Source organism: Pavona decussata, unplaced genomic scaffold (assembly GCF_977016875.1).
Source record: "Pavona decussata unplaced genomic scaffold, jaPavDecu1.1 SCAFFOLD_302, whole genome shotgun sequence".
Classification (NCBI taxonomy): Eukaryota; Metazoa; Cnidaria; class Anthozoa; order Scleractinia; family Agariciidae; genus Pavona; species Pavona decussata.
In genome coordinates this window covers 1,865,294-1,877,500 of record NW_028145698.1, presented here as the reverse complement: position 1 = coordinate 1,877,500, position 12,207 = coordinate 1,865,294, and the positions used below count along the sequence as shown (strand labels likewise).

The 12,207-nt window shown below is 37.1% G+C and overlaps 1 protein-coding gene and 1 pseudogene across 2 annotated transcripts in view; one reads left to right on the top strand and one right to left on the bottom strand.

Moving 5' to 3' along the window:
- LOC146454426 (uncharacterized) overlaps positions 1 to 12,207 on the bottom strand; it is a 328,274-nt gene that overhangs the window by 138,880 nt on the left and 177,187 nt on the right. The window contains exons 5-7 of the mRNA XM_085095575.1: positions 8,519 to 8,675; positions 5,734 to 5,906; positions 5,051 to 5,284 (exon numbers count right to left, since the gene is read on the bottom strand). Coding sequence (XP_084951701.1) covers positions 5,051 to 5,284; positions 5,734 to 5,906; positions 8,519 to 8,675 — 564 coding nt within the window. The remainder of the gene's footprint in view (positions 1 to 5,050; positions 5,285 to 5,733; positions 5,907 to 8,518; positions 8,676 to 12,207) is intronic.
- LOC146454428 (uncharacterized) overlaps positions 1 to 12,207 on the top strand; it is a 205,343-nt pseudogene that overhangs the window by 44,973 nt on the left and 148,163 nt on the right. The window lies entirely within an intron of this gene.

The following is a 12,207-nucleotide window of genomic DNA, read 5'->3' as shown; positions in this document are numbered from 1 at the left end:
ACTTCTCTAAACAAGACATAACAGATCTTCTCACAGTCACGCTAAACAAAATGTACTTCTCCTTTAAAGATCTAATTTTCCGCCAAAAAGATGGTCAGCCTATGGGTTCTAGCTTTTCAGGCATTCTGGCCATCCTATTCATGGACAGACAAGAAACTATCGCCCTTTCTTTACACCTACTGATTAGCCCCTACAGGAGATATGTTGACGACATTTATCTCCAGACAACCAGGGAAGATAAGGCAGACCAGTTCCACCATACAATGAACAATCTACACCCCAAATTGAAGTTTGAAATTGAGAAACCGGAAACAGCACCGAATGGCCTCTCACTGTCACTACTCGATTTCAAAGCTACCATATCCAATTATGGCAAAAGCTCTTTCAAATTTTACAGAAAACAGCTATACCAGCTATCAATAAGCTATAACAGCTATAACAGCTATAAAAGCTATCCATAGGCAATACCCAAGAAATAAAAGATCAACTTCTTTTGCAATGAGCGGAACTCCGTATCGAAGAGAAAACATCAATATATATATATTCGATGACATTCTCCGTCTGAACGGATATCCAGAGAACAGCATAGACCAAATAAAGTGCTCCTAGAGCCATCAAACAGACTCTCGACCTACCAACACAGAATGGTCATATCTCAAAATTCCGTACATCTCAGAACGGCTCAACCACAGGATCACTAACATTTTCCGAAAAGAGAACATCCCGGTACGTGTTGCCCACAGATCATACACCCTCAGACGAGCTCTCTCCCACAACCGGCCACGGAGCGTATATGCACCAGGGACAAGTACCCCGTTTCCGACATCAAACTGTCTCTACGAACAAACACCATCTACCAAATCACGTGTAACAACTGCTATCAACAATACATAGGTAGCACCACACGTTTTATCCACGATCGCATAAGGGAACATCTAAATAACGGAAATTCCTCCGTGAAGAAACACATCTCTGCATGCAAAATGAAGACTATAAAAACATTGAAATCAAGATCATTGTGCAGGAAAACGATCCCTCAAATCGACGCCTATTTTAAGCATTTTACATAAAAAAGTACAAACCTTCCCTCAACTCCCGAGAGGAATGCAACGAATTCGCGGTACCTTTTGTTTTAATGACTATTTTATGCATCGGTGGCACTCGCTCATTAAATCGTTTTATCATTTATTTTATCCATATTTGCATTTTATACTTCTCGTACATTTCACGTATTTTACACCTTTCATAAATTTTACGTCACATTTATTTGTATATAAGCTCTACACGGAATATTTTCTGTTAACCTTGATGATGCCGTCGATCGGCGAAAGCTTGGATTTTTAATAACGTTTTATCCTAACGGTAGCTTAAGGCCTCAATTAAGCCTCGATACGTTTTTTTTTTCTAGCTTTTTGTCTCACAAACAATTGTTGTACCAGATTTCATACCTTTTGTTTGCCTTTTTTTTTAAAAAATCCTGTAAGACTTACAAGTGACTTTTAGGTTTTTACACCGAGTATCGTCCAGGTCACCACGAACACAAATATCACTACCTGAAAATCTCTCTGAATGTTAAAACATTATGGCTCTCAAGTTAGTTGATATATTTTCATACATGAAAGTTACTGTTATAAACGCGTACTTTTCTAGTGATATTTGTAAAGGATAATACACCAACACAGTTTCCAACATAGGCCACTTTCTCTTCAGGAGCAAAACTATACATAATTTAATGGTTTTCTCCAAAAAAGTAAAATTGTTCGAGTAGGCGTTCATTACCGTAATCTCATTTCCGTTCCAAAAGACAGAATACCAGGATTAGCTAAATCTAAGGTTTTCTCAATTTTGGAGTGGCAATACCCTTCCTTATCCATTTATGTGTCAATTGCTACAAGGACATGGCTGCCTTGGGCTACTGCACATACGTTCTGCGCATCTCGGCATGGTCCGATAAATTCGGATTTCTTTCATGAGGACGATACCTTTTAAAACAAATATTATTCTGACTATTCGAGGAAAGACGATATTAGCTGGAAACTAAAAAGACAAAATTAGAAATAACGACGCAATTTTCGGAGTTATTTAAGGCCCGGTTCATACGTCGAACTTTACATGAGCCGAACCTAATACCTATTAAGGTCGACCCAAATAATTAAGTTCGGCAGTTGATTCAGACGTCGAACCTAACTGAAGTCGAACTTAATTAACGCTAAACAAGATTCAAAATGGCGGGAAAGATGAATTCTGACATGGAAGAGCTTGTTTGGTAAAATAATAAAGACAGGCCAAACACGGCTCCTACTGGTCGAGATAGGAAGAATATGACCTTCAAAGCTAATTTGCTCTTACGAGTACGGCTTTCAAAGATCTCCCTTTTTCTGTCCGAAAGTAAGGAATGGTCTTTGTAGATCTCCCTTAGCAGAGGCAGATTTTCTATCAAGTGTCATTTACCAGGAGCCATAATCAGGGATGGAGACCGTAACGAGATGCCATTTTGACTTGTGGGCCTGTCCCCATGTGTTGCACCAAAAAATCTATTTTTAGAAAAAAATTACGCCATTTGCGCGTGCGCGCACGCGTGTTAACGGCCAGGATCGCGCGTGGAGAAATTGAAATTGTTTTCTACCCGTTCAAAATGGCGTCCAAATTTTAAAATTCTGCCAGGGAATATCTCCTCAGTGCCCACATTTAAGGAATTAGACTCTCACAAAGAAAAGGTAACAATTGAAAGAAGACGGGAAAAGTTCGAATAAGCGGCCTATTGATCACATGACTCTCACAGTATAGTCAAAAAGGCGCCAAAACGGTGGCGCTGCGTGCGTTGCTACAGTTGAATGAATGTAAAAAGCTTACACTGTACGGACATGTACTCAGACACGTAAGGACTTTTTTATCTTTAGTGAATTTTTTTCTCAGCTGCTTTCCGTGTCACATATAAGGTAGTAGCCCCACGCAAATTTTGCGTGTATTCACGCGGGTTTATGTCGTGAAGGGGGGGGGGGGGGGGGGGGGAACAATTTTTTCTAAAAATAGATTTTTTTTGGTACAACTCATGGGGATGCGTGAACCCCACGCTTACGGTCTCCATCCCTGATTATGGCTCCTGTATTTACTCATCTGAATTGTTTTAGGTTAGGCACAGAAGGGCGATATTCCATAACAAACCTCAAAATGTTTTTGCGGGTTTTTAGTTTGTTTTGTAGTGCCGACATTCTTTCGCGGAGGCTGACTTCTGAAAGAGTTTTATTATGAGGTTATCGAGATAACCTCTGTTGCATAATCTCTGTTTGAATAGAGTAATGTTTTCTTCAAATGTTGTTTTTGAAGATTTTGTTCTGAGAAATCTTGACGCTTCGCCTTTGATAAAGCCTGTATTGGAAAGTTTCTGGCGGTTTGAACTGCGTGTGCACATCAAGAATAGATTCTTTTTTTTTTTAATCTTTCACATCTCAGACAAGTATATTCAGTTGTTTCGAAACAAGAAGAACAAGCAAATTCCTCATTTCCCGCCATCTTGTCCAGAATGAAGTCCTTTGCGCAAATGCCAAGTCGATGTAATGCGCAGACCTCTGGGATAGATATAATTTATATAATTTATATTTCTTGGTCTGAACTCTGTTTAACAGTCCTTGAATTAAAAATGTGGTAAAACTGAAAAATATGAAAGGCGAAAAGTTTTAGCCCATCTCATTTAAGAGTATTTATGGTTTTCTTTCAGTCTGGCGAAATGAGAAAGCCATCAACAAGCTATTAAACGAGTTTAATTAATAAGCTCGAAGCTCGCTCACACGACGGCAAATATTACAGTTGTAATTCAATGAGAGCAATTCGTGCTGGCCTGGATATAAGGAATTTAAATAACGAAAACATAAATTTCAGGACCATTACTGACAGAGTTCAAGCCGGTAAATGATGCTGTCAATGCTCACCTGGTCGAGATCGCTCGCGAACATAAAATCTCGTCCACGAAACAAAAACCAGCCATGATACCCCAAGATGTCGAAATTCTCTACGAAGAGAAGCAGCTTGTCCTACTCTCGAGCAACAAGTTTAATCCACAGTGATTGTGAGCGACTTCGTTGCTGGCTCCATTCAATGTCAAGTTAGCAAAGAAAGCGCTTTGATGGAATCCAGCAAAAACAACCGGTGGCGTCGTATTCGACTACAGGTTCAGCTTCGATTTCTTCACAGGTCGTTTTCGGCTAGCAAATTCCACAATTGTATTTTCGATATAAAGTGCTGCTGCAATTGAACACGAGATAAAGGAAGAGAACGGCAAAGCTCCGGCTGTTTCTTTGACGGCAGTTTACACTTTTTACGGAATGCGATACTTTACAGTTTTTCGCTTTCAGTGATCTTTAGCTTGTTCTCGAGAGGTAGTTTGATTCCCTGTAACCTTATCCGCCACTTGTATCTTGCTTTTGTCTTTCACGGAATTAAACAAGTTTACTTTCCTTTAAAATTTTTTACCTTTTCCCCAAACAAACGCTTTCGACCTGAAGTGAAATCTGACGTGGAGATTTTGGAAGCCAACTGACAAACTTTGACGTGATTGACATATGACAGAATGGCAGATCCTGCCGATTCCCGTGAGATTCCCGCATGTTGCGAAAAATATTTGAAGGATAATAAACACAATAGCCTCCATTTGACTTTAAAAATATGCTCAGATATTTGTCCTTGGACATTATCTGCTCCTCGAAGCTCACAGTTTTCCTCGAGCTTCGCTCTCGGAAAACTGTTCGCTTCTCGGAACAGATAATGTCCGCGGACAAATATCTGAGCATATTTTCGCGCCAAATGGAGGCTATTGTTTATACATTTTTTTATGCCTGTGAACACTAAATCAGTTAACAAGGTCTCCCATACACTCAAAAGCGACGAAAGACCAAGGGATTGAAACTTGAACTTAACAAAAGATAACAAAATGCGGCACAGAAATGAAGCTTGAAATGCAGCTAAATTGTATTATTCACTTAGCAGGAACACTCCTGTAAAACGTTTAAAAAAAATGCTAGATCAGTAAGAGAAGTTAATATGAATGACTCACCGTCAAGAACTACTATGAACTTCCTCTCGTCGTTTCCATATTTGCTTCTTGCTCGGCATGTGAAGTTTCCCTCCTCCTTTATCCGGATGCGTGCAGTGTTTGTTGCATTTACCAGAATTGTTGAGTTTCTTATCACTGCCATGTATATGGGAAGAGTTCCGTTAGCTGTACACACGAGTGCGACGTGTGGATGCAATCGCACAACAGGTGCTGGCGACACCACCTTTGGTGAGACTAAAACAAGCATAATAAAATCATTTATCAGTGCAAAGAGTCTTCATTGATGGCGTAGCAGTGACAATAAATTGAAAGACGATTGAGTAAGGAAGGAAGTGGTCTTTGAAAATAAAAAGTAATCTAGATGTAGCAACTAGATACAGTAGGTCAAATAAACAATAGCCCATAAAGATTTCCATGGCACTGGGCAAAAGTCTGGTGGTCGCAAAGTTCTTAGGAGTGCATTTTTGTCTAGCCCCTTAAATTTCGCGTTAATTGTCCGCAAGTGCTGAAGCAGCTTCTCAGCTGTTTCTTAGACGGAATTTCCCATGCTACTTTGTGATGTTGTAAAGTTACAAATGATAACATGATCTTTGAAACAAGTTTAAGTAAGTACCTGCTGTTTTATTTATTATTATTTGTTATAATTTAAATGTCTGCGATGTCTTCAGCTAATATGTTCTTACCTGGTGAACCAGTGGTGAAGGATAACCGAAATCTTCTTCTTGCATAATAACCATATGAGAAGAATGTTATTATTGCTTGGTCTCCAGATACAGAAACAGACTTTCCAGTCATCTCCCCACAGTACACGCCGAAAGACTCTTTCTTCTCATTAGTAATTTTCAGATACTCATAACTGCAAGGAAAATAATTTTTCTAATTACGAATAGTAATGTGGCGGTATTGGAAAAAATTTATTTGCTGTGGCCGATAGATCACTTCGTCTAGAGACAGTCCAATCTTTCTTTGTGAGCCTAATGAAACACGTTTTATCTTTTTCGTTTTCGGTGACATCTTCACACGTTAAGTAATAAGGATTTGCTGGTACCCTTTTTAATTGCCCACAGTTTTCACCCAAGTGTGCTTTTCCTTGCTTGCCATTTTTCCGTTTTCCAACCGACAATTAAGCAATCCTGAGTCAGGCTTCTTCTACTCGGATAACTGCAATATGAGACGCGTTCCTTAAAGAAAAAAAAAATGTCTAACAACTGGTACCTTGTTTTGTTTTGTTTTGTTTTTTTTCAATGCTGTCTTAAACAGAAAATCAGCGAAGAAAAAGGAGTCTTTAATACCCCTTGAATGGGACTGGACAGAGAAATAACACCATCGTGCAAATTCACTAAATTATCCCCTAATTTTTCTGGATGAGATATGACGATACGTTCAATTTAAATGTTATTCATTAAAATGTGGCGCTTAACTTTTCTGGCATACTAAATAAACAGTCTCCCCTTGATAAAATCCAAATCTATTCAAATCGAACTAAATAAATAAACATTTAATGCCGTAAAGTTCTCTTAAATTAGAAGTCTCTTTTACAATATACACACTGCCAGTTGATCAAATGCGGTATTTTTGCAGCTTTCCCAAGTTAGCATTAAGGGTTTTGTATTAAAATAGTTCTTAGAAAACATCTTTGTAATGGTTTCCCCAAGAATGCCCTCCCTAAGTTGTTTTTATAACTGACAAATTTTAAATGTATTTTACTTCCTCAGAAACGACAAATAACTTATTAAAGTGTCTTTCTAACATAGCTTTTGTTTTGTTCTGTTTTTATGTTTCAGTACTTGTTTGAGAGAAAATGTGTTCAACACCTTTTACATCTAATCTGCTTTCAAGCCGAACGATTTATACGTCTCACTAATTGAAATGTCGTTTATAGGAAAACATAAACGTCAACAACCTGCGAATTAGGGGAAAATAGGTATATTTAATTGCTCAAGGCCGAGTAGAATTAAGAGTAATGCTTAATTCTACGACGGTTCATTGCGATTACAAGACAAAAATTTTTAAAACCATTGAGCTGTTCAAGGCACTTCATGAAACACTCAGCCCTGGAGTAAAACCGCTCATCCGTACGAAAAACAAACAACCAAACAAACAATTCACCTCTTTCTTAGCGCACAAGACAAGAAAAATGATCGTTATAAACATGTAAAGAAAGACACGGCCTTATTTCATTAAACTAAATGTTAGTCACAAATTAACTGATTCACCAGCGCTATAAAGCTTTATCCCAACACATGACAAAACATTGTTAAAAATAGCAAACGGTGCGTCCGAAGCAAGAAATTGAATAGTAATTACTTCCACTGAGTTTGACCTGGTCCTTGACACCCATTTAAAGAGCATTGTTTTTCTCTGTTATCGTTCGTTGAAAGAAGCCATAACGAGGTGAAATCCCTTGGTCACCTTGAATGATTTGTTTTGGCAACCAAACAAATCCGCTAAGGGTCTAAACGATCGAAGTTTTTAGCTTTTAACACAGATAATATTTTTTTGTTTCTATATTAAGACTCGAAAATTCACCTTTATTCATTTCCTTCCAAGCTATATAAGCATTTGATTTGCATGCATTTTTTGCACAAATAACTTGGCTTATCGTTGACTTTAAAATCAAACTCGTAGTCGTAGTCGTAGTCGTAGTTGTTGGGCACAAAATAAAGAAACCAAAAATAGAAAGGAAGAGCACAGCCAATCGGGGGCGAGTAGTTTTGCTCTTGGTAAAGAGAAATTAAGAGCCCTCTGTCTGTAGCAATTTTAATTTACTGAATATTAAAACATTCAGTTAATTTTCCTTGTTACTTATGTTACTTAACCTACTTCATTAGTTCCCTAAACATACACGCGTTATCCATTCCTTCCGTCTGCACGTCAAAGTCTAGATAATCATTCGGATTCTGCCCACGAGGACTTTGAACCTGGCTATTTTTTTTTCAACATTTGCGTAAACGCTATCAAACTTCAGCAACTTTTCAGAAGTTTATCTGGGAAAAATTTTGTGCGGTCGTTTAGTGTTCATTGACTTTGATGTTATCATGGTAAGCAGTGAAATGACCGGCCGTCAAAATGAAGAAAATTACTTTTCTTATTGTAAATTGGGTGTTTTTTAGCTCATATTAGTGCTCCTTTGATCGTGTTGATTACTTTTAGCTTAATTCCAGTGCTTTCCTGAAGTTTTCAGGAAATCCAGAAATCCAAAATGGCGGATCCAAGATGGTTGCCATTTGGCGATCATGATGCCATTACCACGTGATATGATGACTTCACTTCCTGTTGTGGACGTCAAAGGAAACGTTTTTTAATGTACTATCAATCCCCCAAGTCTATTTGTCATAGCTTTTATAGTAGCGAAGTTATGGAGGGGTGGGCGAAACCCCTTCCCTGATCCTAAAAAGCAAAAAAAAAAAAAAAAAAAAAAAGAGCCATTTCACTTACCACTACAATGATAGAGTCAAATTAACTTACCGACATTCTCCAAGCCACAACAAGTCAAACTCGTCAAAGTTGATTAACAGCGCCATGCCGTCTGGAATTGGAACAGAATAACTGCAGTCCATATATCCCGGGTAGTATATTGAATATACAGGACTTGAAAGCGAGTTGTTTACCACTGAACCACATTCTGTTAAAGACAAAATAATTTAATCAATGTCAAGCGCGCAGTTCTACACAAACAAGCAGATACAATTACTGAACAGAAAATTATGACATTAATACATACTGTGCAGCCTACCAGAAGTGATAATTGAGTACATTTTACATACTACATGGCGATATATAAGGCCTGTAATACTACGATTGTACGTGTATAATAAAACTGGAGCAAAGAAAAGAAACATAAAGTAAACTTACCTTGGCTGGCGAGAACGCTGTTCTCGTTCCAAAACAGCACAAATAGCAAGGTTAGCATTGCCATGCTGGAGAAGTGTTTATACACCATCGCGATTGCTGAAATTACTGATCTTTACTGCAGTAATGACTCCTACGGGTAAACAGGATCAATTGCTTAAATAAAGCGAGTTATTAAAAATACTGCCCTAGATTCACTACTGCCTTATCTTGCCAAAGACAAATCTGTTAATTAATTTAACTCACTAATCTCAAGTGACGATCTGAAGTAATTTATTTTTATTGCCTGTTTATATCGTATGACAGGAAAACAACGGTTGATACTCGGCTGAGGTAGAACATCTTGCTTTAAGTTTCTCCTCGCATTGAGCGTTATTATTGCCTTTTCGTAATTGAAGATACCAAAGTTTCGTTGATAACCTTGGTTATTTTTAAGTTAAAATGAATCATAAAATAGATATCATGCTGCGGAATAGAAATACAAGAAAACCTAAGACGACCTAATGTGAGATTATTGTTATAAGTAGAGGGCCATCATGTGCTCTTCAAGGTAACGTGCTCGTGTTTGGAAAGATGACGACAAAAGATTAACGTAACGTCATTAATATGAAAATAATTATTTCCTGGAAAGTCGCAGTGAGCCTTACAAAATAGAGGGAAATTTTGTACGAAATGTCAATGGTATATCCTTCAGTTCTCCTGGCAGAAAGCATAACATAAGGCATATCATAACAAATTAGGCTCAAAATAGTATAAAAAAGAATACGTTAAGGAGGCTCGAGGCAGTTTTTTTGGACTTAGGGTGGAAGTTTTGAAATTACAATCTCGCATACATGATAAACTTCGATCTCCTTCATACTACATCATCATTTCAACATATGATCAACGTTAATTTTCTCATCGGTTTCCAAGCAACAGCTATTACCATAGCAACGGAAGCGCATAGCCTCTCATTTTAAACATTGTCGATTATCTCGAAATCTAGTCAGACACTTTATGACGAAACTTTAGGGATTTAAACTACTCAATCTAGAAAACTTGTTGGCAAAATTAGAAAAAAATCTGTAAGAGCGTTTTCAAGTGAATAATAAATAAATTTCTACGGGGTGATTTTGTTTGTTCCAGCTTTTTTCACCAATATCTCTGGCAAAATAAAACTTGACAGTTATATAATATCTCACTATAGTACATCCCAAGACGCCAACTATTGTCAGGGTGTTAACCAAACAACATAATACGAATAATCAACATCTCAACTATTGCTAACATTAAACTTTTGCTTACGCCGCCACCAAAAACAAGGTTATATAATAGCCGGTAATTATCACAAGAATTGATAGATTATTACCGCGTAAAACGCATTCATTCACTAGTAAGCAATTAACTATAAAATACATAAAGTTAAGTCTTACGCGCCAAACTGAGGAAAGCCAGTTGTTTTCTTAATATTTATAACCCTGGGAGGATAACAGTTTAACTGACAGCTACTGTGTGCTAAGCAAGTTTTTTTTCTGGCGATGACAAAGTTTGATGACGCAATGTTGACCTGCTTATATTTTTCAATAGATTTACAGCTGCTTTTGTCAATTGATTGGCCATGTGCTTGCTGTAAGATGTGTAGGATAATTTATATTTCACATTTTTTAACAACTCAATTTTGAATCTTTTCCATAGCAGCACTTTTAAGGATACCTTTTCTGACATTTTCGTTTAAATTTTTAAAAGGTTCAGTGTTTTAAAGAAGATGCAAAGGAACAGGTGAGTTTTGGTTAAAGAGTTATCTGAAAGAATAATGGTATGCTTGATTGTTCGAGTGACATGAATCCTGTCATTACCATATTTATCTTGGCTTATGTATAATTTCTTTCACATATAAAATATAGGTATACTTTTTGAAAAAAAGATTTTTTTCACTGTAAGTTTTCATTTGTCTCAGTTCAAATAGAATTTATAATGTGTGTTCAATGAGATAATTATTCGCTTTGGTAGAGACTTCTGGTAGAATCATTCCAGATAACTAAAAGCTGGACCACTCGCACAGCCAATCAGGTTGCATAAATCCCCTAAACTAACGTAAGATAACGGGAAACAAGTATTCACCCTACCGAACTTAAACCCTTACTGGATGTTACTTTAAGCAGCATTTACTAAAACGCTCTGGTGAATTGACGAAGTCCATAATTACAAGTTCAATTGTTAATTGTGTGCTTCGCAAAGCAGTAAATACTAAGAAGAAAATTGATGTTAATTATCTTTGGCAATAAACATTCGTGGAACATTCATAATAATTGTTTTCCAAAATATCAGATGACCTAAAGTATTGCAAAAGAATTAAACGAAGCCCTCTTTCAAGTCATTGCTGAAGTAAATAAAGAAAACGGCATCTGGTTACTCGGACATTTTTATAATCAGATTTTACACCGGATATGCAATTCCGCTATAACAACACTTACAGAGCCTTAGACAAATTTATGAGTTAGTTAACATGAACTCACACACTGATCCGGCTTTTCATATTATGATGGCTACAACTGAAATACTGAAAACAGTTAACCAGTAAAATGTGGAATGATCATTTACAAGAGCTTTTCTACGTCGTAAAAAGGATAACTAAACAAAAACTAAGTTTAAATTTTTTTTTCGAGGAAACATTTGAGCCATTTCGCATCTTGCGATGCTAAGTTTATTTTCAAAAGGAAAAACTTGTTTGTGAAGAGCAAATTGTAATTGTTTTCTGGTGAAGTGCATCCGTTATTATCAGTTCTCGTAATACTCTTTTTCCTGTGATATAAGCTCATAACTTTTGGGTATCTTTTAGCAATAATTATGCTATGCAAAATAGTCATCTGGGCTATTTTCTACAGTGTATTTTTGCGACAAAAGTACTAGAAAGCGGTTCACTCTCACTAATAGCTCAAACCAATGGGTACGTTTTGTTGATGAAGTTTAAGATCAGCTCACACGATATTCATTTGTGTTTATTGTGAAATAATCAAAGTGCGTAGTGTTGTGTTTATTTCTTCGCGCCAAAGTTTCACTTCTATTTGCGTCAGTAGCTGGATGTGTTAGCTAAATATTAATTGAACAGTCAATTTGGACAGTTAATACACAAAGAGAACAACAACTATAATTTCCCTTACCTGAATGACTGATAACAATCGATTCTCTCTGCAAGAAGTTGTTCCTCAGGTTTACAAGCGTGGGCAACACCGAACGCACTTAGAAAGTACAGCCCTGTCCAGCTGTGGTTTGTGATAACAAATTGCAAAAAATGTTCACTTGACTTTCGCGGTAGATTTTTTGCT